At 39.6% G+C, this 25,353-nt stretch overlaps 6 protein-coding genes across 21 annotated transcripts in view; 4 read left to right on the top strand and 2 right to left on the bottom strand.

Annotated features, from left to right (window-relative positions):
* The first annotated feature begins 934 nt into the window (after positions 1–934).
* Positions 935–4,803, top strand: LOC108135444 (4-nitrophenylphosphatase). The gene is given in 7 exon segments (XM_017256187.2): positions 935–1,084; positions 1,258–1,339; positions 1,398–1,564; positions 2,090–2,224; positions 2,281–2,488; positions 3,600–3,901; positions 3,903–4,803. Coding segments are annotated over 7 exon segments (948 nt in total). The 5' UTR covers positions 935–1,075; the 3' UTR covers positions 3,948–4,803.
* Positions 4,804–4,917: 114 nt separating this feature from the next.
* Positions 4,918–8,791, bottom strand: LOC108135445 (pyridoxal phosphate phosphatase). Its single transcript, XM_017256188.2, has 4 exons — positions 8,738–8,791; positions 8,588–8,694; positions 6,626–7,009; positions 4,918–5,843 (listed from the first exon to the last, which is right to left on the bottom strand). The coding sequence occupies exons 2-4, from the start codon at positions 8,588–8,590 to the stop codon at positions 5,304–5,306; spliced, it is 927 nt and encodes a 308-aa protein (XP_017111677.1). The 5' UTR covers positions 8,591–8,694; positions 8,738–8,791; the 3' UTR covers positions 4,918–5,303.
* A 621-nt stretch (positions 8,792–9,412) lies between these two features.
* On the top strand, positions 9,413–10,885 carry LOC108135438 (BLOC-1-related complex subunit 5). The gene has a single exon (XM_017256179.2). The coding sequence runs from the start codon at positions 9,674–9,676 to the stop codon at positions 10,748–10,750; it is 1,077 nt and encodes a 358-aa protein (XP_017111668.1). The 5' UTR covers positions 9,413–9,673; the 3' UTR covers positions 10,751–10,885.
* Positions 10,886–11,697: 812 nt separating this feature from the next.
* Positions 11,698–13,576, bottom strand: LOC108135440 (AH receptor-interacting protein). The gene is made up of 3 exons (XM_017256180.2): positions 13,382–13,576; positions 13,064–13,240; positions 11,698–12,991 (listed from the first exon to the last, which is right to left on the bottom strand). The coding sequence occupies exons 1-3, from the start codon at positions 13,472–13,474 to the stop codon at positions 12,299–12,301; spliced, it is 963 nt and encodes a 320-aa protein (XP_017111669.1). The 5' UTR covers positions 13,475–13,576; the 3' UTR covers positions 11,698–12,298.
* A 523-nt stretch (positions 13,577–14,099) lies between these two features.
* LOC108135430 (keratin, type I cytoskeletal 9) lies at positions 14,100–21,394 on the top strand. Of its 3 annotated transcripts, none has more exons than XR_005977642.1 (6): positions 14,100–14,342; positions 14,408–14,470; positions 14,558–14,976; positions 17,069–17,143; positions 17,235–18,950; positions 19,915–19,992. XR_005977642.1 is itself a non-coding variant. In XM_017256165.2 (6 exons), exons 1-6 carry the CDS (start codon positions 14,301–14,303, stop codon positions 20,129–20,131), a joined length of 2,040 nt encoding a protein of 679 aa, XP_017111654.1. In that variant the 5' UTR covers positions 14,101–14,300; the 3' UTR covers positions 20,132–21,394. The 3 variants fall into 3 exon arrangements, 2 of the variants coding, with proteins under 2 accessions (XP_017111654.1, XP_017111655.1); XM_017256165.2 differs by having other exon boundaries at positions 14,101–14,342; positions 17,235–18,458; positions 19,915–21,394; XM_017256166.2 differs by lacking the exon at positions 17,069–17,143 and having other exon boundaries at positions 14,101–14,342; positions 17,235–18,458; positions 19,915–21,394.
* A 482-nt stretch (positions 21,395–21,876) lies between these two features.
* Positions 21,877–25,353, top strand: part of LOC108135418 (Ca(2+)/calmodulin-responsive adenylate cyclase) — a 44,051-nt gene continuing 40,574 nt past the window's right edge. For 12 of the 14 annotated variants that reach the window (XM_017256135.2, XM_017256133.2, XM_041710887.1 and 9 more), the window contains exons 1-2: positions 21,877–22,203; positions 22,933–23,038. The gene's annotated coding sequence lies outside the window, so the exon portion shown is untranslated. The remainder of the gene's footprint in view (positions 22,204–22,932; positions 23,039–25,353) is intronic. The other 2 variants (XM_041710886.1, XM_017256131.2) reach the window with 2 other exon arrangements.

Genomic DNA, 25,353 nt, shown 5'->3' with positions numbered 1-25,353 from the left:
AATATCGAGCCGGCTAGCAAAAACATTTAAATAATTTATAAATTGAGGCCTTTTACTTTACGATGGAACACAGATCAGGGAATATAATTTAACAAAGATATATATAATTATATATCTAAATATAAAATTTAAAATATAAGAACAATTTGCGCGAACTGGAAATTTATATTTTTGAGCTACAAAGAACCTTTGGTTTAAGTTAAAGAATATTAAGAGCTATAGATCGCATCCAATTTGCTAACAAATCTTAGCCCTTTCCCAGAAAAAGTTTTATGATGGAGTTTTCAAATCAATTTCCCAGCTAATTTTTGACGCATTCAAAATACTATAAATAGCTCTACTTAGTAATTTTGTGTAAAGTTTATATAATTATATATATGCATATATATTCCTGATCAGAATTTATATCCGAGTCAATCTGGCCATGGTCGTCCATCTATCCGTTCGTAGATCGTACAAACTATTAAAGCTAGAGAATCTCGTGATGAAAGATTATTTAAAAAATTTAAAACTCTACAAATTGCTGGTCTCCATATATTTATTCGGTTAATATCTATTATCTAGCCGAAAACTTGCCAAATCGAACCAATTTTTCAAAAGTTGTTACCAAACTATGTTTAAAATTGTTAATGACGTCAGCACTAGAACATTAATACACTTCACCGCCAGATGGCGCCCTAACCTGGAAATGATACCCATGTCGATACTTTTCCGTGCAGTGTGAGCCACTTACCGCGTCCCCAATCTGAAGCGACCGGACCGGGGCTGAGCTGTGCTGTGCTGCGCTGCGCTGGCCGCTGCTCTAATGCAATTTGAAATGTGTAATGCAATCGCCCAATCGCAAAACCCCCTCGCCCCCTTTCCCCCACCATTCCACAGCCAACTAACTATGCTCCTTGGTTGGGTCTTCCAGATTGGCACGCTCGTCTCGTCTTGGACTTAGTTACAAATCTGTCGCCGGCAATGTGGTTGTCGCACCGCTGGACTGGAACTTTAAGCTGAAGCCGAGGAATCGGAATCCCGTGAAATCCCCTCATCTCGATCCGGATTTGTGTCGTTTTTCTATCAAAAGATAATGAGTTCGGTAGGTAAAATGAAAAGCACAATAACAACAAAGATATCAGTATCATTATCTGGTTGGATAAGCCGATTTTAAGATATTTAGATCTAGAACAAATTCTTAATAGTCGGTATTGGATAGTTAAGCTTGATCTATTTGTATTCCTCCAAATGGTAAGGTAATTAAGTCTTTCACAGGCCAAACATCTTAAGTCATTGAGTGAAAAAGAGCTTGTGGAGTTCTTCGACTCATTTGATTTGGTTTTCTGCGATTGCGATGGTGAGTTCGATGTCTTCTCACACCTTATGGACAGCTTTATTTGCGTTTATCCCACAAGGAGTTGTTTGGTATCCCCTGCGGGACTTCATACCCGGCTCAGCCGAAGCCTTGGCCCATTTGGCCCATCTTGGCAAGCAGTTGACCTTTGTGACCAACAACAGCATCAGCTCGGTGAAGGAGCACATCGAGAAATTCGATAAACAGGGCCAACTTAAGATTGACGAGGTGAGTGATTCGCTTTTCGTAGGAACTAAAATGCAATATATAATTGTAAATTGTACTAAAAACCAGAAAAAATTCTGTATCCGTTTATTAATTACCCGCTATTGACGTGCTAAACAAAAAGTGTAAGAGTGATATATATTTATCTGCTAGCACTGATTTCATTTATTATCTTAAACTTAATTTCTTTATAACTTCTCAAATAATTTGGAAATTCAGAATTGGGATTTTGCTTTCTAAAATATAATTTCAAGAATTAAAAACAAATTAAACTCAATTTATACAAAATGTTATTATTTTTCGAAAGAAAAAAAAGGTTTTTTGTCATATATTAATAACACAACAAATCTTTGAACCTTTAAACTTTGAACATATAATTTATTTCAGGAGCTAATATAAATAAAAGATAGTATAATTGTAAGATATTACGTATACCTCCTATGTGCCCAAATTGTCGGATCAGTTGCCTATAGTATAATTTCATGTTAATTTCTGTGTGAATTAACTAAATTATCTTCCTATTGCCAGCATCAAATCGTTCACCCAGCTCAAACCATTTGCGATCATTTGAAGTCCATTAACTTCCAGGGACTTATTTATTGTCTGGCCACGCCCCCATTCAAGAAAGTCCTTGTGGATGCCGGATTTCGCCTGACCGAAGATGTGAGTGACCGAAAATTAGACGTAAGATTCTTGATCACTTGAAGGCATCTCAATAGAGCGGTACCGGAGTCATCACGAGCCTCAAGGATCTGCACGAGGCCATATTTGGCGGCGACTCGGTGGAGGCCGTCATCATGGATGTGGACTTCAACCTGTCGGCGGCCAAAATGATGCGCGCCCATGTCCAACTGCAGGATCCCAAGTGCCTTTTTCTGGCCGGAGCAGCAGATGCCTTGATACCCTTCGGAAAGGGCGAGATTATAGGTGAGCATCTTTCTTTGGCAAGCTATTGTACAGCCCCCAAATAAATACAGTAAAAAACCCAGCATTACAATTAAAAATGAGATGCCCCTAAAACCAAACAGTTCATTAAAAGGAACATTTTGGTTTATCCTTTCCATTAGCTTTCATATTTTGAAAACTTCATAGTATAAATTTTACACAAAGTTTATATTTTGATAAATTATTAGCTGATATAATATAACTTTTATATGTACATCTATAACATTTTTTGGTATTAACTGTTTTTATTTGAAAAACAATGAAAAATCAAGATATCTGTAATAGTTTAAAAGTGCAGGCCAATGGGCATTAAATTATGTTAAGAGAGTCATCTGAGCATATCTGTGTGCTTAGTTTTCGTTTTTAACCCGTGTTGATATTACACTTTTGAAACAAAAAATAAAATAATTTATTTTCAGGAAAATAATTAATAATTAACAAAATTTGACTTACAATGGTATTTTAAAATAGAAAACACCCGCGTCTACACGTATCTAAAAATTAAAGTTGTAGCCATTTTTCTTTATATTTTTTTAATGCCTGTTCACCACATGAAATGCCTTGTGAAAGGAGGTGAACACATCGATTAAAATATTCATAGCTTTAGTTTTACTTACAATATAATTGAACATTCAATACGAAAATATACATAGACATCTAAAATATTTAAGAGTCCCAATGTATTGGATCACACACTCTCGAAGATATCTTAAATTCAAACTTTAAATGTTATTATTTATTTCTTAACGGGATATCACACATATGTACCATGCGTTAGAAACGAGAATTAAGTATACAGATATGCTTAGATAAGTTAGTACTAACATTTTGTTGCACCAAGAAGCCTGCAACTTTTACAAAGACCAATTTTGTTGACTCTTGAAAAATAAAACGAGCCCCTTTTACCAGCCCGTTTTTCTAAAATTAAGTTAGTTTTACGATTTCCGATCTAAGGTTTTAAGTTTTTATTTAAATTAATAGAACATTTAATAACTACAAAATAGCAAAGAAATTTAAACAATCTAATGAAAAGTTATGGGTTTGAGTTATACACTACAATTTGATTTTCTTGTATATCTTTTCGCCCCAACAGGACCTGGAGCCTTTATAGATGTAGTGACGCAGTCCGTGGGTCGTCGGCCCATTACTCTGGGCAAGCCAGGCGAGGATCTGCGCAGGCTTTTGCTGGATCGCCATCCGGAAATCCCGCCCAGCCGCGTGCTCTTCGTGGGCGACAGTCTGGCCAGCGACATCGGATTCGCCCGCGCCAGTGGCTACCGCACCCTCCTCGTCCTCACGGGCGGCACCAAGTTGGAGGATGTCCGCCAACTTCCGGCTGACCATCCCCAGATGCCCGACTATCTGGTCGATTACCTGGGGCAGATGGCCCCCAATCGAAAAGCCGCAATCGAGTAATTCTGACTCGACGCATTCAACTTGATAGGCTTTCAAGTGTTTGATTTGGTTGTTGATATACTATTTATATTAAACAACTTACCGGCAAGTGAACGTTGTTGTTGTTGTTGGCAAACAGGCAGAAACAAAAAGTGTTTTAGATTTCAACCCAATCTCTCTTTAGTTCTAAGTAATCTTGTTTTGTTTGCTTAAAGTGAGTTCTATTTTGATAACGAATAAAGTGGGGTGTTGTGTTAGTATGGCTATTATATATACATAAATATGGATGGTTAAAAAAAAAAAACAATACTTTCACCATTAAATGTGCGTACCCAAACGCAATAAAACTATTCCAAACAAAAAAATTAATTTCGCTAGAATAAATCAGCTTAAAATCTAAGTTGGACCACCTTAAGATACATTTAATGGATACATATATGCCTGAAATCGCTTGCTCACACCTGTTACACAAATTACAAGTGTAGTTTCTTTGCTCTAGTATCAACAATATATCATCATTATTTGATATCATTAAAAACACATTTCCCGGAATCCTCAAGTTATAAATATTTATTATGGTTTTCTTTGTTTAGAGTGAGCTATGTATATTTTAGGTAATGCTATTCGACTCCAGTATATATGTACATTAGGGTGGTTTTTTTTGTATGAAAAAATCGAAGGCCCAACTCTCACTCCCTTATATTTTGCGCTTTGGTGCATTTAAAAAAGAAAAAACGTATTACTCTTATACTGGTTTACGTGGCGTATGAGTAATTCTTATGGAAACTTTGAGAACATTGCGCAAGGCCTTAAACCTAATTTAAAATAGTTTGGATATTAATTAAATATATTTTGCTCCAATATCTACCATTTAAAAGGTTGAGGGTAAAATTCCTTATAAAAACCGCCTTAATGTACATACATGAATTCCGATCGTTGCGACGATTATATACATCATTAAATATATCTTTGATATCAATTACCGGGAATCCCTAAGTTATAAATACACATTATAGTTTTGTTAGCTTAGTGAGTTATATTTCAGATAACGAATAAAATACGGGTTTGTGCTAATAGCAATCATGACACAAAAAAATGGTATAGTAAAAAAATATATATCTGACTATTGAGTTAAAAATTTTATATTTAATATTCAAATTAAATACTAAATCAAAGTATTAAATACAGTGCTTATTGAATTGCATGATTTAATATTAAAATATTTTAACCAACGTGAAACATATTGAAATCAATTCCGAAAATAGTCAGTTGAAAAAATAAAAAAAAATGTAATATTTTCATGTTTAAAATAACTATACAAATTGAGTACAGAATATTTGGATATACTACTTTTTTTTTAGCAGTGCAGATTTCTCATTTGCTAGTTGTTGGCGGAGTACGACTAGACATGCGATTTGGGCCCTTCGCCCAGGATTTGGGCCACGTCGGCCATGCTGTCCGCAAAGTAGTCCGGAATGTGGCGGGGATCCGTCTCCGCCAGGAGCTGTTCCCGCGTGCAGCCGCCGCTGAGGACGAGCAGCGTTTGGAAGCCGCACTGTCGCCCAAAGCCGACATCCTGGGCCAGCATATCGCCGACCATGAGCACTCGGCCGGGCTGCTCGATCCGGTAGTGCTCGACGATCAGTTCGCCCAGATGGCGACCCGGCTTGCCCAGCGTGATGGGCTCCCGGCCGCTGGCCTCCACCAAGATGGAGGCAAAGGATCCCGGCCCGATGATGTTCACGCCCTTGGACACCGGCAGCAGGCGATCGGTGGCGCCTTCGATCAGCAGGCACTCCGGGTGCCGCAAATACAGATGGGCGCGCAGCAACTTTGGGGAGGTCAAATTGAAGTCGACGTCGATGACGACGGCGCGCACCGGCTGTCGGTCGAAAATGTGCTTGGCCAGGCTCTCGTAGTTCTCCTCGATGAACTCGTTGGGCTAAGGCGAGTATTTTAAATTTCTTAATATTCAAAATTTAATATAAAAAAAAAATATTGCTAAAATAATAATAATTAAATAAAAATAATACATTTTACAAAAATATAAGGAATGTATAATATAACTGAAGTGAGAACGTTCGACATAAGTTTATTGTTTTATGCAATATTTATTTTTTTTTTTTTAATATAAAAAATTAAAATGTTTTTTTTTTAGTCAATAAGGTCTTTAAAAGTAAAGCGAGAAAATCGTGTACTAAAAAATATTTTACGTAAAATCATAAAAATTAACAATGTCGGTTTAATGATCAAAATGTAATTGAAATTATCGAGTCTCAAATATTTTGTTATATTTTAAATTTTCCTGACTAATAATTTCAAATCAAAGCGTAATTCTATCCTGTATGCATATTTAAAAACTGACTTGCCTTCTTAAGCAACCTGTTTGCACAAATTAAACGGTTACTCCCAATTTAAATTTTTAATTTTCATAAAACGTTTTTTTCTTATAATTTTAAAGCTTAATTATCTAAGATTACGAAATTTAATTGATCAACCAGTTTAATGGCAATACAAACCCTTAAAATCAAATAAAAAATTATAAAAAAATTGTTTATATTTTCGTATTTACTATAACTAAAAACAGCAATGGATTTAAGCAAGAGCGAAAAATATTTCAATTGGCTAAAAAATATTTGAATTTTCTACGTTTTTTTTTTACCAGTGTAGCTGCTTCTATCTAGTGTTAAATTTTACATTTTCTTGGTCCTTGATGACACTCACCCCGTCCAGGAGCTGGAATCCGGCCTCGCGGAGCACCGCCTTGAACGGCTGGCTGGCGATGATGTAGATGAGGCCCTGGAAGCTGATGCCCCGCAGATAGTTGACGATGGACTGCGCCGGATGCCAGATCTGCTCCGGTCGCACCTGCATCCCGATCTTGGCGAAGCGCCTCACACACTGCTCTACCGTCCGCACACTGTTGTTGGTGACGAAGGTCAGCTGCTTGCCGGTCCGCTCGAGGGCAGCGTATCCGTCGGCCACCCGCGGCACATCGTGCTCCAAGGTCCACAGGACGCCATCGATGTCGCTGAGCACCCGGTCGAAGGAGCCGACGAAGCTGCGCCGCTGCTCCTCATTCAGCTGCAGAATGTGCTGTGGCTTGGCCTATGGAAATATTATATAAACAATTATTGAGTTTACACTTTCTCGGAATTTTGTTATTTTTATACCCGTCACTCGATTCCGCCCTTATAAAGAATATAAACATATTCTTGGTCAAGATCAATAGCCAATTCGATCTAGCCATGTCCATATTAGTGTCGAGATCTCGGAAACTTTAAAAGCTTGAGATTCGGACACTTAAAATGTAGATTCTAGTTATGCACATGCTGCGTAAGTTTGTTTTAAAATATGGCCACGCCCATTCTAACGCCCACAAATCGCGATAGTCTGTCACGGCACTCTGATATGAGGTACACAGAGAAAATTAATCAAGTATATTGCACTCAATCTGAGAATATTCGTTGTCAAAAAAAAATCCAAGAGCAAAAATTCTCATTTTGAGACCATTTTACTCAGTTTGAGTATAAATTTTCAAGAATGAAAAACTCAAAATGAGAATCTACCAAAATAAATCTTTCAACTTTATTGTTTATTTTACATTATGTTTTATTATTATTTTCCGTGTTAAATGAAATCATTTTACTTACGAAATATTTTAATGAAAAGCACATAACCTCGACTGAGAATTGAACTCGGAACCTTTCGCACTGTAGATGTAAGCCTTAACTAAGCTTAAGCCGCACAACTATTTTATTTCAAAAGGCGAATATTTGCGGTATTTTTTAGAAATGATAAAGAGTTACATAAATAAGCATTAATAAAAAAAAAACAAAAACAACGAATAACAAAAAAAAAAGAAATCACACAGCTCGAAGTGAACTCGGAACCTCAAAACCTTTCTGGTCCAGACATTTCAGACCGCTAGATCACGAAAATTTTGACTCATTATTAGCACATTTTTTCTCAAATTCAGAATATATCCTCAGTTTAAGTATTTTTTCTTAAAATTAGTACAAATTTTCTTAGTATGAGTATATCCTCAAAATGAGTGTATCCTCAAGTTGAGGATATTCTGAGTCGTCAGAATTTTCTCTGTATAGAGGTGAGTTATTAAGCTTTATAGGTTTATTCGGTTAATATCCATCGACTCATATAAAAACATTACAAATCGGACCATTATTTCAAAAGTTATTAGCTTAAATGTACATTCTTATTTTATGTAGTCTTCTTATATGTTTCCTTTGTCAAATGGCAATGAAAAACAAATTTTCAATCCTTTAAATCAATAAACATGTTGAAATGTTTAACATAAAATTTTTTTTCCAGTCCGAATTTTGAGAAAATAAAACATTACTGTTTCCCAATATTTTTGAACTCAAAACCTAGGAATACGAGTTTTAGTTTTCAAAATTGTTTAAGATCAAAATCATAGTGCTTCTATTTCAAATATTTTTTTTTAAATCTGAAGAATATACAACCGAACCACATAAATAATTGGGCAAAAATTGTAAGCGGTCTGTTGGAATATCAATTTATACACACATTTCATTTGAATTATTCAAACTGTTTTTAAGTAACTCAAGCAGTTAATGTACTCATTATGGCACAATAATTTATAGTTGTAGGTGAGGATCGATGGTTCGATAAGATTATTTACAAAAAACCTTGCTCTTGGCTCACCATTGCGATCCGCTTCGCTAGGTGAAAGTGTTGCTATCGCGCTCACGGTCGTCGGCGAACTACAGCTGCTGAATATTCGCGAAGTAAATGCAAAACGCAAGCTGAAACTAAAACTGAAATTGAAACCGAAATCTATTGCTGAATTAGCACCTCAATCGCGATGCGAGGCGTCAAAGATCCCAGCCAGAACGACAGCCACAACAAAACTGACACATATAGTACTAGTACCATACAGAAGCTAGAGAGAACTTATCGCTTATCTGTCACTTAATGACGCACTCTCTATTTGTACAGTGAAGCTTCGACTCGAACTTAAGTAAATACTTAACTAAGGAAAATAAACATTCAAGTAGTGACCGTTCAAAGTCGAAGCTGTAATTCGCAACTGATTCTAGCGGATCATTAGTTTCGTTTGGTTTTAACATTGACCAGTGGACATTTTCGTTTTTATCATTTATCTGGCGTTTTGACTTTATTTGAATTAAATGTCAACATAAGTAAAACAAAAACTCCATCTACTAAGCTTGCTTTAGTTGTTGTTTTTCGTAAAGCTTAAATTAAAATTTATGCTGGCTTACCCAATTCTTAAAACTCTGAAATTGGCTGTTAAAGTCTAATAGAATTTTATTTGTAAAGCATTTCTTTTTTTAATTTAATAAGATTTGTGTGTTTTATATTTTTCAATTTGTTTTCGTAATTTCGAAAATATTTAATAATAAAAAATGCCCAAGTGTTAAGAATTTACCGTTTCATTTTCCTCACTATTTAAATACCAAAGCAGCAGTATTTTTTTGCAAGCCAATAAAAAGCACTAGTGCGTCCCACCATTGCGCCTTGGTATTTTTCAGGATCTTATTGGAACTTTGTTGCGAATTGCTCCTTTTTGCTGAAACTGCATTTTGATTTGTTTAACGATTGAATTTGCGAATCCAAGCTTGAAGGCTGTTGAAAATGAGGCAGCAAATGTGTGGAGCCGAGCAGCAGCAGCAGCAGTGACACCTCCAGGAGCACTCTAAACTTCCACGACGTAGGGCGCACCTCAATCGGAGCAATAGCAATCAATTAACCAGATTAACCAATCGATAAATGGGCGCCGAGCATTCGCAGCAGCGGGCGGAGGCCGATGGCCATGAGATCTTCGATGGCCATGGGCGCCAGACGCTGGAGCGAGGAGCATCGCTGGCCGATGGCAGCTCCAGCTCCATGATGCTGGCGGCCACAGTGGCAGCCAACAAGCGACGCGGATTGGCTCATCGCAGTGGTGGAGCAGGAGGAGGAGTAGGAGGAGGAGGAGTAGGAGTAGGAGTAGCAGGTGCCCCAGGAGCACCTGGCCCCGCCAGCATTGTGATAGCCAGCAAGCAGATCATCGCCGAGGCGGCCTCACCCGGCGGCTCCGAGTTGAGCAGGCCGCCCTCGCCACCGCTGAGCGTGTGCTCCGATCTGCCGTACGTCTCCTACACGGATCGACCCATCGGCGATTCGCCCAAGATCCGCAGCAAGCCGGCGCACATGCTGCAACAGAGCAGCGCCAGTCGGGCGGCGGCCCGGAAGTCGCATCCGGGCGGATTCACCAGTGCGGTGAAGCCAAAGCGGCCGCAGTCGACGGCCTCCAGTCACAACATTGTGATCGTGCGTCCCGGGGCCAGCGATGCTGGCGAGGATGTGGACCTGGACTTGGCCCGGCTGCGCAACATACCGCAGTTCCTGCCCGTGCTCCGCGAATCGATCACCTCGGCCACGTATACGCGCGATGCGGAGATTCTGGAGCGATTGAACTCGCAGCATCTGGTCAACATTTGTGCCCGCATGCAGACGCATCTCAATCTGTGCGCCAGCTATGTGGCCAGCGAACAGAACCATTTGGTGGAGCGCACCAAAGTGGTGAGCAACTCGATCACCACGCTGTTCGCCGGCTTCGTGGACATGCAGAAGACGTACGCCTCGTATGCCGAGCAGTTTGCCAAGATCCGGAGCGTCTCGCATCAGCTGAGTCGCTGCAACTCGCTGCTGCACGAGAACATTGCCAGCCTGGAGGCGATCAACAACTTCCTGGACGACGAGGACCGCCTGGAGCCCTTCGTCTGGCGCACCGATGACAACAAGCTGCGCGGCGAGGCCGAAGGCGCCACCGGCGGCAACAGCAGTCGCCTGTGGCGACTCTAGGATCGATTCCACTCACTCACTGCTCTCCAAAGATTTTCTTAGTCCGTAATCTTCGTGTATTTATTGTGTATATTACTCGTTAACGAAGCCGCTTAATCGTGATTTTTAAATTAGTAAATCGAACTTAATATTGAAGCTTCTCTGCCATCTGTATTGGGATTTAGTTTAAGCTTTACTTGGTTATGTTTCTAAACGCTCAAGATTAACCCATATAATTTTGTTTAAGATCAAAATGTCTTAATCTTTAACAGTGGGAATATTAGGATTTGGTTATGAAGACCCATTTATGGTTCATCAAGCCGAGTTTTTACTCTTCTCTGAGTTCCATTCCTTAGTTAATTAGTTAAAAATTCGAATTACAGATTAAAAAACATTACATAATTCTTGTAAGAATTATATACCACAATACATTTAATGGTTTAAATTAGCTAGACTCATTTTGTTGCCCTTTGTTAAAGTGTTTCTTTAGACAAAATTATAACAAACAGCATAATCAATTTGTATAAATAGCACTCACGAAGACAGTAATGAATTATAGGGTACAAATATCTTTATCACTTAAACAGCTTAGAAAAAGAATATAATTCTGGATTTAAAAAAAAAAAGCATATACAATATAATAAAAAGAGCGCAAGAAACACAGTACATAATTAGATATAAACTTTATAGTAACTCTATCAAAAAGTGTATAAATCAGGGTGTGAAATTCGACGTTATTATACATACATATATATAACAAATTATCTCGAAAAGTATTTCGTTTGACACTTTGTTAATATAAAAATCCTATTTCGGTCAGAGCTAGCTTATTTATCAGTTGACCACAAACCTAAAAAACCATTTCGTATGTCTGAGCTTATTACTATATCTTAGAAACCCATAATCTTGTGAGCCATACATTAAAATGCAGTCTTGTGAAATGCAAATGCTTTTGTCCAACTAAAGCGTATAGTTATGTGGTTATTTATTTTATACAAATTATACTAGTAGTGTCAATAAGCCTACACAATTGAATCACTTAGGCTAAATGCACATCATTATGCATAATAATGTACATACAACAAGGAGACATCATCCAAAGCACATTTATTACATCTTATACAATTTGTCTAGACTTAGAGTAGATTCTAGCTACGAGTAAATATCGCATATAGATATACAAACATACGACTATGGACAACAAATGTGGAACATTTGATTTGGTAAAAGCTACATGAACAACATTCTTACATTCCCGATGAAACACACTACATTTGATTCAAGGCGGAGGAGGATGAGTGATGAGTACATATGATGGGTGGCTCACAGAACGAACTGGTAGCCGGGTGGATTGTCAGATGGCCTCCTGGACCGGTGCAATGCTCGCAGCAGCTTCTTGAGCGTCCAGCCGCAGAGGAAGAGGTTGGCCAGCGAGCAGAGCAGCACCAGGAAGTGGGCGAAGGTGACGGTCAGCGAGAGGATGGGGGGCAGGGACAGGTACTGCTAGCGCTGCAGGTAGCTGCTCCAATAGACAAGCAGCATGAGCAGCACGTTGACACAACTTATGTTCTAGAACAGCTTCTGCATGTGGATGCGATCCTGGACGTTACGTGCCTGCTGCTGATCCTCAATGGCCTTCAGTTCCTTGGAGACGGTCGCCTTCAGGCTGCCATCGAGGGCCAAAGCGTCGAGAAAGTCGCGCCGCGCCTGCGTCGGATTCCAGGCGCCGGCATGGGCCTTAGCCCGCCGAAACAAGGCCTTCACATTGCGCGGATCCAGGGTGAGCACCTCGTTGCAGTGCTCGATCACGGCATAGAAGTCGCCGGCGATTAGCCGACATTGCGCATAGTTGAGCAGCAGGGGCGTCTTGATGGCCGCCAGCTCCTGCCATTCCTCGTCGTGGGGCTTCTCCTTCAGCATCAGTTGCTCCACAATGCCCACGGCCTCGCGATAGCACGTCTCCGCCTCCGCATACCGACTGGCCTTGTAGAAGTTGTTGCCACGCTCGCGCAGCGTGCTGGTGGCCAGCATTTTCTCGTCGTCGGACATCTGCCAGCGTTCCTTCTCGTACTGCTCGGGCAGCTCGATGGAGATCAGTTCGATGATGAACTCCAGCTCGGCGGGATGCTGCAGCAGTTCGTCCAGGTCGCTGTAACCGATGCCCTCGTTCTGCAGCGTCATGCCGCAGCAGTGGCGTCGCTCCTCCGGTTTCTTGCCAATGTCACGCAGTGTCTTCGATATGAATGGATACTGGGAGCAGAGCTGTGTGGCAGGGAAATCCGGTCAGTTGGGGATTGGGAATTGGGAATTGGGAACTGGTAACTGGTAACTCACCGACTTGTGCACCGTGAACTTGGCCACCTCGTTGAGCGACATCTGCTGCACAATCAGCTCCCAGACCTCCAGCTTGAACTTCTTGCCCAGCACAAGCTCCATGGGCTTCTCCATCCTGCGGCTGTCGTCGATGATGCGGCTGTCGCCGGATCGGCGAGTCTGGAAGTGGAACTTAACCTGCAATGGGAATGCCGATGAGGATGTGGGCAGCAAACACAGACCACCCACCCAACCACTGAACGCCCACTTGGATGGCCTTGGCCTAGTTTCCCTGGCTCCCGCCCCTCTTGCTGCATTCCTGCTGATTTTCCCACTCACCCTGGTGCCCGGGGTCAGCTCGATGTAGGCGTTGCCCGGATTGAGGATCTCCTTCCGTATGGGCTTCATTTCGGACTTGCTGCGAGCCTGCATCTCCGCTGGAATCGGTTTATTTACGTGCTGCCTGCGACAAAAGAATTGAAACAAACTCAAGTTTTTTTGTTTTGCGCGAACAGAGTGACCGTTTGCGGAAAGCTCAAAAACACCACAACAAACTAACCAGGGATGGGAACAGCTGTTCGTTTTTATCATTTTTATTTAAACGTTTCAAATAGTTGCTTCCAAACAACTTGCAAATATTGTCAATAAAATATAATTAAGTTTTGGAAAAACTTTTAATTATTTTAAACAACAAGTCTCAAGGTGACATCTATTAAAAATGTATTTTAAATATAAAATTTTAGTTAGTAGTTAAACCTTTTATCTAGTAAATTATAAATTTTACATAAAAAAATCACTTAGCAAAGAGTGTGTTTTTTAACTATATCTACAAAAATGTATTTTGCCGTACAATTTAAGCTTACTTATTACTTATCCACTTTTTAGTCTTAATGCATATTATAGGATAAATTCATTTCGCGCACTTTTTAAAAATAATTTTGCCTCTCAACCGCTTCTTAAGAGTTAGCAAAGACACACACCACAGTGTGTACACTGCTACTTAACAGAAACTGTTAACTCCAAATGTAAAGTGTAATCGATATATTTGCGCAAAAAAATATATGTACGTTCACAGCTGACAGAGCTTTAAGTGCGCAAATATGAAATGAAGTAGAAAATGCAATGAATCGAATTGGCCACAGCAACTGACCCACTCCCGCTTCGATCCGAACCCGCTGCCCGTGTGCTGCAGTGCGTCCACAGCCCTCCAGCCCTCCGCAGAGTGAGAATTCAGTGAGTGCCCCGCGAAGTGGCAGCCATGTCAACGGAAAGCAACACGCCCGTGGATCCTAGGGTCCAGGTAGGTTTATATGGCTAAGTGCCTGGCTAAATTAGATTCCATTGTTATATTTGGACATTGCACAGGTCGAGCTGGAGAAGCTGAACACCGCCACCGACAACATCAACCGCTACGAGGTGGAACTCGATGTGAGTGGGCGAGTATTGATTTTTCCCCCCCAAGCAACCATTACTCAAACACCCTTCATCCATCATCCTCGCCCCTCAATAATCCAGGAGTCCAAGTGCGAGTTCAAGCGCTTGCTGGCCGAGAGCGTGGTGCGGATCAAGGCGGCCGCCCACAAGCTGGGCAACTCCATCGATGCCGCCAAGCCGTACTACGAGTCGCGCATCTATGCCGCCCAGCTGGCCAAGGAAACCCAATTGGCGGCGGCCAACCATGAGAAGGCCAAGTCCATACACGCCGCCGCCAAGGAGATGGTCTACCTGGCCGAGCAGGGACTCGGCGAGAAGTCCACGCTGGACACCGCCTGCCAGGAGATGCTCAGTCATGCCGCCGGCAAGGTCAACCAGTCCCAGCTGGAGGTCACCGACACCCGCAACGCCCTCAAGATGTGCCAGCTGAAGCTCGAGGTGGCCAACAACCGGGTCGGCAAGCTGCAGGGACAGCTCAAGCAGGCGCTGAGGGCCTCCAGGTACAGTCCACTTGCCTTTCCAACAAGAACTATTATGGGGCGGGAATAATAAAGCAGCTGGGTTCGCAATTAGCGGGTCAAAATATACGGTTGCGCTCAAAATAATAATATTTTTGCAGCTTTGGGATAAAAAAACCATTTTTTTTTTATATTTTTGTAAAGCTAAATGGGGCATTTATAGGTATACAAATTTTTAAATATTTCTAAAAAAGATTTTAAATTGAAAAAATATGTTCGATATTAAAAACATTTTTATTCCAACAGAATGGTGTTAGGATGGTTATTTGCTTAAATTGTTATAAGTTCATTCAGTACTGTTTTGAAAAAAAGTCCAATTTCAAAAATTATCAATAGTTTTTAATTTAGTTCAACAACTAAAACAATGTAAAAGATTTTTCAAGACTCATTTTGTTTATTGGTTAGTAAGCAAAATGATAAATTAAACAAAAAAAAAATGATCCTATGCCTTTAAGATAATGATAATAATAACTTTACTTTTACTTTAGCTGCACATACAGCTGCGTTCATAACAATAGTATTGGGGCAATGTTAAGTGCTCCAAAACATACCATTAAAGCATGGGACAACTTTTGTTTTAATTTTTTTTAACGTTTGGAGTTATCAATGAGAAAATTAGGTTACAAAACATTTTAAATTGTTTTACTTTTTTAAGGAAAATCAATTCTGGGAATAATTCTATTAAATTCACTTTTCAAAATACTGTAGTTAATAGTTTTAATCAAATTTAAGAAAATAACCATAAGAACTCGTTTATTTGCACTTTGTATTGGAACAAAGAGTTTTTTTAAGATCTGACCTATTTCTTATGATATGATAAATGTTGACATTTATATGCTCGCCATTTAGTTTATAGCATAAGCTTCAACAGGATATAAAAAAAAAATGTTAAAGTTATTTCAAAACTAGTTTTGAAGCTATTTTCTTGAAAGCAGCATATATACATTTATACGATTGTTTTCCCAGAAAAATTTTATAACTTAACCAAGTTTGGACGGATTTCCTATTCAGTTTTCACATTGACTTAAATTGATGTTCCGGAAACACATCGTAAGAATCAGGTCAAAAAGATATATCAATTTGTCCGTGGGTGTTCCAGAAATATCTAGATGTCCCAGAAAATATTGAACTTTGTCTAATCGATTTGGGGGCCTATTTCTCATCGTCATGCCAAGTTTTAACTTTCAGTCAATTTACTGTTTGGGATTTATGTCTGAAAACTTTTTAATAGATACAATCATTAAGTTTAAACATGTCAGTGGTCCAAACGTAAATTATAACAAAAAGCTTGCCAAAGAAGAAAAGAAAGAAAAGTTTATCAAATTTGGCAGTTCTAACTTTTAAAAGATCTATCTAAAGATTAACCATTTCGTTAAAATAACTTCACATTAAAACAGAAAATTTGTGTTAACGAAATCTTTGATTTGATGTTTATTTTCTATGCCAGATTAGAAACTAGCACCTTAACATGACATTGAGAAATCGGCCCTTAACAAAATTTAACAAAATAATTCCTTTCTTTAATAATTTTCCGGAATCCGATGAACTTTTTGATATTTCTATAATTTAAAATTCGCATAAGATAAATGAAAAAGCTACTGAGTAGAGGATTGACCTAAAAAAAAAGGTCTCGGGGGTTCAATTAATTTATATATTATTTATTTCGTATTTTTCATAAATATCGTTCAAAAGTTTGTTACGTTTTTAAAGAACTGTTCGAATCTGTCTCAAAAATTTTTAAAAATTCGGAAACTATTGAATTAAAAATTATAAAAAAAATAAGTTTTAGAAGATTCATCTTCAAAAAATAAGGAATAGAGGGTTTTTGTAGAATTCAAACGATTTGATCTCGTGTGTTGAAATAACATCTATTGGAATTCCAAAATTCGGCTTTGGCCGATTTAAAGTTTTTGTCTTGATTTACAACTTTTGTTTAACTTAAAGGTTTTGTTTGCATTGATTTGATTATGATTGCGATTAGTTTATAATTTTTATTTGATTTTCGGATCCGTATTCTCCTGGCGGACTGCTCTTTCTTCCGTTCTTTTCTTCCTTGTTTACTTCTTTCTTTTAGATTGCAACTCAAGCGCAATTTACTTTTGTTGAGATATTTTAGCATTATGCACGCTTTGTATTGTACCCTCTGTTCGTGAGTATCGCCCATTTGGCCAGATTCACGCAGCACCACTAATCCCATCGGATGGAATCCCTCGATTCTCCGACTCCCCTCGACACCGCAGGCCGTACTACGAGACGCGAGCGAACTACAATGGACTGCTGAAGGCCCAAAAGACGCGCGTCAACGAGCTGGAGGCGAAGGTCAGTGCGGCCAAGCTCACGTACAACGAGGCGCTCAAGAATCTGGAGCAGATATCCGAGGACATCCATCGGCAGCGGCAGCAGCGCAACAATCTGCTCAACTACGAGGCCATGCTGCGCCAGGTGGACGCGGTGGACACCTTGACGGCGGGTCTGGAACGGAACTCCACGCTGCATTCCGGCTCTCCCAAGGACGAGGATGCAGCACAGCAGGAGCAGGAGGAGCACGAGGACGAGGAGGAGGAGGAGTACCTGCGCATGCCGGAGCGCCTGGGCCACGAGTGTCCCCATCTGCTGACAGACTTCGAGGCGGTGTTGACCTTCCCGCAGAAATTGGCCGGCGGCATGCACAAGTCGGCCAGCACCAGTGCAGCGGATGGGGAGGCGGGCCTGGGACCGCTGGGCCTGCACGCCCCCTACGAGGTGAAGTCGTCGGGCAGCGGTTCCCTGGCCTCCGGCTCCGCCTCTGTGTCCACTTCGGCTGGCACTGGTATCGGCACTGGTGGCGGTGGCGGTGCTCCGGCGGACAACGACATCGAGCAGTGGACGGAGATCCGGCTGTCGCATTCGGATAGCACCAGTTCCAGTTACTCCAATCAATCGCTGCTGGACCAGCACGGCCTGGAGAGCTCCGGTGGGCAGGGACTGGGAATGGGAATGGGTCGGAACCATTTGGATGCGGATGCCCAGTCGCAGCATTCCACTTCGTCCTCCGATGAGCCAAAGCGCAAGGTCACCTGTACGACGATATTCCAGGACGACAGCAGTGCATCGAGCGGCGGCGGCGGCGGCGGGCAGCAGATGAGCCGCAAGCAGAGTCTCAGCCAGTGGCTGTCGCGCTCCAATAGCTTCAAGGGCAGCGGACGGCGGCAGAGCCTGGACCTGCTGATCGATGCCGGCGATAAGGTGAAGGATGTGTTCAGCTATGGGTTCCAGAAGGTGGGTCGCAGCCTGGAGCGACGGAACAGCGAATCGGAGATGGGCGGCGACAGTGGAGCCGAGGGTGAGGCGCTGCTCAGTGGCAACGCAGACGCATTCCAAGCGGTATCCAGCAGCGGCGGCGGCGGATCGTCCAGCGGATGCAGTGGCTCCGGTTCCGGTTCTGGCGGCGGAGGCGGTGCCGGTGACTTTTTCCTCTTCAGCAGGTCAGTAGACGGTGGTGGTGGTGGTGGTGGTGTTGGCCCAAAAGGCGGCGGTCGCAGTCTGCTCAACTCGCTGCATAACCGCCTCACCAAGCTCATTTGAATCTGAATCCGAATCTGAATCTGAATCCAATATCGAAATTGATCAATCCAAAATAAACCCAACTGACTAAGCGACGATCAGCGCAATTCTTGCACCCATCTAATCTAGCAAACAACCAAAACTACAAGAACAACTGCAAAATTTATAATATAACAATATCACTGATACGAAATTGGCTGCTTTAATTTGGTCTCTGCTTTTTGCTACCTTTGATTCTTACAAAAAAAAAAATATATATATATCTCTATATATCACCACTAACTGCAACAACAACAACATCAGTAATATCAGCTAAAACAACAACAGCAACTACAACAACAACAACAACAACAACAAGAACAACAACAGCACGAACGCACACTCGCTTTAATCAAACCAAAAAAAAAAAATCTGTATGTACTGCTCCAAAACGCATTAACCAAAATCGAGAAATATTTGTTGTGTTTTTGCTCTGTTTTAAATTTGAAACGTTACTTTTCTCGCATTTTTAACCGCCTTTAATTGCTATCACACCATTGCTATCTCCCTCTAAGCCAAGTCATCGCCATATCTCACTGTCTCTGTCTAACTGAATGTGCCTGTTTTAAATAACCGGTACTCTAATATTTAAATCTTCTAAATCCGATTTTAGTTACATAAAAATGTATCTTAGAAATATCACCATAAAATGTATATATAAATCTAAACATTGCTTATTTCCGACACCCTTTTAAATGATTTAACTTACCAACATGTTTTGTGATTAACGCCCATTTTCTGATCTTCATGTTAAGCTTAAAGTTGATGTTAAACTTTTCTTATTTTTAAAGACGACTTTTATCTTACAAATGTTTTCAGAAAAGGATTTTAGACTTTGTTTAAAACAAAAAAAGAAAATACATTTTTTTTATTTTTTAAATAGTAAAGAAAAGCCAAACTACTTTCTTGAAAAAATTAAATCACTCATTAGCTATACAAAACAATGTAAAGCTTAGGTAAGGAATCGATAATCGGGATAATTTGACTGTAGCAAAAGAAAATTTTTGGAATTTGTTGTGAATTTCATAATGTTTATGTTTTCTAGATGATTGGTTAATAATTACCATTAGGCAATAGAAAATGCTTTGTCACGAATATGAATCTTAAAATTTGTAAATATATTTGTCGACATATATAAATATTAGAGTACCGGGTATTATTTAGTCGGCAAGCTCGACTTTATTGTTTGTACGTGCTAGTCCTTGTATTTAGTTTCTTGTCCTGTGTTCCCCCACTGTGATCATCTCCCCAAAAACTCTATCAAGTCGCAGTTGTGTGTTTTATGAATTTCTCACACAGCGAAACAACTACATGAAAATCTATAACCTAACTTTACAGATCTTCAGAGCCAAAAGAGTTACTGTCCGATGAGCAGGTCGAGAATTTACTATTAAATCATACGGTGGACGAGAACGGTGCCATTATAGTGGAAGAACTTAAATCGCCAACAACCACAAGCATGTTCCACACACACCAACAACAACAGCAGCAGCAACAACAACAGAAGCAACAACACCATCAGGCTCTTAATGTGGTTGGAGCGTTGCTGTTTTGAAACGACAGCAAGATACCCTACACTTAGCAAACACCATCACCAAAACTCACTCACACAAACTCATAAAACTGTGTTACAAAACTATTTATTTATTATTTTTTACATTAACGAAAATATACTCTTTTTTTAAAGATTTCGAGGCAATTATTTTAAATCAAGTTACGAAAATGTTCCACCACGTCACCGTTTTGACAATGAACTTAGAAATGTTGTAATTTTTATTATTTTTTAGCCTCAAACTTTTTAAATTCTTTTACTTGAAATGTTTGGCCAAATGTATATTTCTTTTAGAACAAACTTAAAAATTTTGTAACGAAGTAAAAGAAATTTACCGGAAGTAAGAAAGTTTTTCAAGTTAAAAAAATAATGTATCAAACTTCGAAATTGATTTTATTAAACCTCTGACGTGGATAAACTTTTTCGTGTCCAGACTCAAATTCAGTACACCGAAATCTTTTAGAAAAGTATACTTCGTTGATGTACATTTTTGGTGTAGCACAGTGTAATTAAATGCAGTGATGGGGAAAAAAGGTTTTCTATTTCGAGTTATTGTTAACATTAAAAAGATATTATTATTCAACATTATTCCAACTTTGATAGCGAGAATACAAGTTAATTGTACTGAGGTACGGCAAAAAGTACCTAAGCATGGGCAGCTCCCATCACTGCAAATACATATTAATCATGAATTATGGCAAAATTTTACTCTATGAGTATTCGGGCAACGACCCTATCCCCAAATCCAATTAGTCAAAAGCGTAGCGTACATATCATTCAAGACATCAATCCAGACGGATCAGACCGCAGGAATCTTTTAAAAGCCACACCAACGCACTCAGGCCCGTGTGTGTGGCAAACTATGTTCTAATCCTAAACAAAATGTGCAATAATTTAGTTCATTTAGAGGCATATAAATAAGAGCGTTACATTTTATGCTGTTTACAAAAAGCAAATAACTAAATGCTAGTCAACAAACGAAATCAGTTTAATAGTTTTAGTGTGTATGAGCTAAACATTCAGCAAAAAACAATTTACAAAAGCCCACAAAAAATACATACGATTGTACAAATATGGTAAATGTGGCGTTCACAGAAAGCGAATGGAGGTGAGTAATCATAGTTTATGGAACAAATTTTAAAATGAAAGGCTTGCAAGTGATACCAAAACCCTACATTCGCCTCCTGGGAATGCCACTGAATGTTAAATACTTGCATATATGTATTAATACCTGCATACAAATTATATGAAGTGTATAATACAAAACCGATTTTGTTTTATTTCAAATTTGGGTGCTTGCTTATCAATTAAATTGATATGGCTAACATAATAATGGTTCAACACATTGTCCATCATTAAAATATAATATATTTTAATGCAGAATTTTAAAGTAAAAAATCCGATATACCAAGTTACGGGCTCTTGAAGTGCAGTTTTGGATCTGCAACCAAAACAAATGCATTCAAAATATTGCGCGCACAGTAATCCACCACAGTCGAACGGTATTTTTCAGGCCTAACTCCCCTTTTAGTATTTTCTTAACGACTGGAGCCCGTAAACGGTCACACCTGTTGTAGTGGTGAAACAGCAGGTAGTCGAGACACCCTCCGAAGGTAGTAGGGACTTACTCCATAACAATAACAGAATTAATAACAGTGAAAAACAGCGATGACGTCGAAATGATCGATTATTTTAAGACATCGATGAAAGTATCGCCGATAGCCCACCACCAGCGCTTTCGTTCGTGTCGTCTCGTGTCGCTTCGTGTCGACGCTTTGGGCTGCAACTTTGGTCGGACCAACCAAACAAACCAAACAAACCGAGCAAACCGAACCAAACAATTCAAACAAGCGGAAGAAACCGTCGGAAGGCAAAGCCGTTAAATAACGCGACGCTTGTAATATTTTTTTCGGTGTGCCACCCAGTTTGTTGTTTTTTTTTTTTTCTTAAAGCAAACTTTTAATTGTGTCCCGGCCGTTTGTTTTCTTTTGTCGCGGAAAATGCGCGCGCGCATTTAAGAGGTGAAACAGCAATCGTTTTTTAAAGGAAAACTTAATTCGCAGCTGGTCCAAAAAGTAAAGATCCGAGTTTTCTCCAAAAATAAATGCACTTGGTAGCAGCAAAAGAAGAAGAAGAAGAACAAGCAGCGACTGAATAAGAAGAAGACGAGAGTGCCGCGGAGACTGCTGTTGTTGTTGTCGCTGTTGTTGTTCTTGGCCGTGTTTGTTGTTGGCTGACTTTATCTGCATTGTCTTTGCGTCTTAACTCGTTTTGCTTTGGCCTCTCTTTTCTTGACTCCTTCTACATTCCTCTCTTCTCTTCCCTGTCTGTGTGATGCGCTTAGGCGGTGCTTTGCTTTTGGCTTTTCCCTCTTCTTCCTTCTCCTTCTTTCCTTGCCACACGCCTTTTTTTTTTGGGCTTAAGGGCAGGAACAACAACAAGCTGCCGCAAAAAATCAATAACGGTATTGGCAGAAGCAGCAGCACAGCAGTAGCAACGCCAAAAACAACAACAACAAGAACAGGAACGGAAGTACTTCCTCAAGTCGAAAATGTCACCTGCTTCAAGGGTCAAACCCTCGGATTAGATAACCACAAAAAGTGGAAGAGATGTAGAGAGAGAGGGGGGGCCAAGAAGAAAGAAGAGATGAGAACGATAGAAAGTCAAGTGGTCGTGGTTGTCACGCCCTCCACCCTCACATTTCTTGTTTAATTAAAAGCCAAACATTCAATTAGGGCCCTCTTGCTCTCTCTCTTTCGCTTTCCTCTCAACCTCTCTCCCTCTCGCTCTTTTTTCTTCTTCAGACATCTATGCATCTTGAACCTGCAACAACATCAACAACAACAGATACAGATACAGAACAAGGAACCGAAAAAGTCAACTTGCAACGCAATCTTTGTTGCTTTTTGGGTAAGTTTCCCATGCGGAATTTTCCTTTTACTTGTATACACTGGGCAAAAAATAAGAAACTTCAATACGAAATCTTTAACATGCGTTTCATATTTTAACTCATAAAAAAAATTTTTAACCTTCTATTTTGATACTGCAACACCAATATAAATAAAGGCATATCTTCTTTAAGTGGAATATAAAAAATGAACTAGTCTAAAAAACAAAAAGGCAGAAATCATAGTAAGAACTAAATTTAGATCACAGAAAGGTTACATTTATATGTGTTACTTAGAGAAATATAAGCTTGCTTAAAATTTCTATTTCAGTTGGGTGAATAATCTTTCCATAAATGCAAATGTTTTTTTAACATGACACTATCGGTTATTACAAAACATAAAAAAAAGAACAAATATTAATTGTTAGACAAAAGTATTTTTTTAATTTCGTTTGAACGTATAAGCTTAGTCGTTTTCGTAAAAATTAATTAATTAATTTTGTTTGGCTTTTTATTGGTTTAGAATCTCCTTTTTTTTAGACAAAGATCGACAGATCTATAACGACTTCCCCTTACTGCGTTGGAAGCTAGCAATCAGACACATTAAACTTTGTATTTATGCACTTATCGAGATTAGATTATTAAGGGGACAACTAACGATTAAAGTCAGATTACAACATTTTTATTGTTCTTAATAGTTTATGCATTATCTTGGGCAATATAAACTGTTTAAATTATCAAAGGGGCTATTGAATTAACGGAATTATTTATTTTTACAAACTTCTTACACTCAATAAGTATACATAATATTTATTAGTGCTTTAAGCCGTTCTGCCACACCGGACATCATTGGCAATAGTTAAGGAAAGCAAGTGTGTGGTGCAGTTGACACTGGTTTTTCTGTTCTACCCGCAGACTTTTCTTTTCATTTATTTGTATTTTTGGTTTCGGCCTCCACATGGCAGTGAGACATGCGACAAGCCTCCGTAAAATCATGGGGTTCGTTTGATTTTGCTATTTATAAATGGTCTTTATGGTTCCATGGCGATGATCTCCCTGGGGAAGGTTCCCTTTCTGCCGCTTTTCCAGTATTTTTGCGCTTTGATGTGCCTGCGTTTGTCTATGGCACATCGTAGATTGGTAATAACACTTGGTGCATTGGCCTTCATGGCCTTCGGTGTCGCTAAAACAATATTCTCACGAACAGTGCACGCTTTGCAGCCAGCCTCTTCACATGCACTTTCTGGGTCTGTGCTCGTTCCTCCAGTTGATTTCGCTGTGCACAATATCATAAATATTTTATTTATGGTTTGCACAATAAGGTCGCCGAAAGCGCGTCTTAGGGTTCAAGGATATGGGTCAAGTGGGTTGTTGTTGTCTTCGCAGAGGTGCAGAGGGGCTAACATGTGCGTCTGATGACCTTTCTTCACCCAGGGATTATCTCTATTATTACACGCGCCACCAACGCAAAAGACTCCTCCAAAGTCAAATCCAATTTCACTTGTCCTTGGGGTCCGATTTTGCGACAAAAGAAAATGTAGATAAAGAACGCAGTAGAACGAAAAAGAATATGTCATTAATTATTCGCTTTTTATTTATAAAATGTTTCAAAGTTTTGATGATATTTTGATGCTTGCAATATCGTCATTCTATTTTTGATATAAAGTCATCTTTCCATATCTGTTCCACTGGAAAATCGTAATATTTTAAAGCGACCTAAGCTTATGCCGAACATTGTAGTTGGTCACCCCAAGCACCAAGCACCATTCGCAATTCGCAACGCTGACAGATCATCCTCACCCCTGCAACCACTGAAGAGCATCGCTTTTATGGCTCGGTGGTGCCACTGTTGACACGCTCTGGAGTGTCTGTCTGAACCATCAGAGCCGCACAGCACCACAGCATCGCTGGCATCTCCAGCAAGCTCTACAAGCATGGGCACACACAGAAAAATAAGCTCAATAACAACCAAAATAAATAATAATAATAAATAAACGAGAGAGGTGTAAATAATTTTGGCAATGCGAAGGTTTTATGCCCTTGCTGATTTAACAAGAATTATGTACTCAATAAACTCATCTGGCAAGATCGTTAAAAAGATGCATGCAAAATAATCTATATAGATCATATTTAATATATTTTTACAAAAAATGAAAATGAATTAAAAATTAATTAATTAATGAAAATGAAAGTGTCAAGTGCAAGGGTATATTATTTTCGGTTAGTCAAAGTTGGCGCCTTTTCTTGCTTAGAATAATATATATATATAAGTGTCAACATTCCCCATAAGTCAGCCATTTTTGACACATCTTAAAATTATTGATAGATGCTCGTTAGC

The sequence above is a fragment of the Drosophila elegans genome, unplaced genomic scaffold, assembly GCF_018152505.1.
Source record: "Drosophila elegans isolate 14027-0461.03 unplaced genomic scaffold, ASM1815250v1 contig_149, whole genome shotgun sequence".
Lineage (NCBI taxonomy): Eukaryota > Metazoa > Arthropoda > Insecta > Diptera > Drosophilidae > Drosophila > Drosophila elegans.
The sequence above is the reverse complement of the archived record's forward strand: the minus strand, read 5'-3'. Positions and strand labels throughout refer to the sequence as shown.

What these genes read in the sequence shown, in the direction of transcription:
- LOC108135445 (XM_017256188.2), bottom strand. An exon ending in GATTCCAGCTCCTGGACGGG is followed by an intron (nt 5,844 to 6,625) that starts GTGAGTGTCATC and finishes TACTCGCCTTAG; the next exon opens with CCCAACGAGTTCATCGAGGA.
- LOC108135438 (XM_017256179.2), top strand. Translation starts at nt 9,674, where the DNA reads ATGGGCGCCGAGCATTCGCAGCAGCGGGCGGAGGCCGATGGCCATGAG.
- LOC108135440 (XM_017256180.2), bottom strand. Translation starts at nt 13,474, where the DNA reads ATGCAGGCTCGCAGCAAGTCCGAAATGAAGCCCATACGGAAGGAGATC. An exon ending in AGCTGACCCCGGGCACCAGG is followed by an intron (nt 13,241 to 13,381) that starts GTGAGTGGGAAA and finishes TTCCCATTGCAG; the next exon opens with GTTAAGTTCCACTTCCAGAC. An exon ending in AGTTCACGGTGCACAAGTCG is followed by an intron (nt 12,992 to 13,063) that starts GTGAGTTACCAG and finishes CCTGCCACACAG; the next exon opens with CTCTGCTCCCAGTATCCATT.
- LOC108135430 (XM_017256165.2), top strand. Translation starts at nt 14,301, where the DNA reads ATGTCAACGGAAAGCAACACGCCCGTGGATCCTAGGGTCCAG. An exon ending in CCGTGGATCCTAGGGTCCAG is followed by an intron (nt 14,343 to 14,407) that starts GTAGGTTTATAT and finishes GACATTGCACAG; the next exon opens with GTCGAGCTGGAGAAGCTGAA. An exon ending in CAGGCGCTGAGGGCCTCCAG is followed by an intron (nt 14,977 to 17,068) that starts GTACAGTCCACT and finishes TCTTTCTTTTAG; the next exon opens with ATTGCAACTCAAGCGCAATT.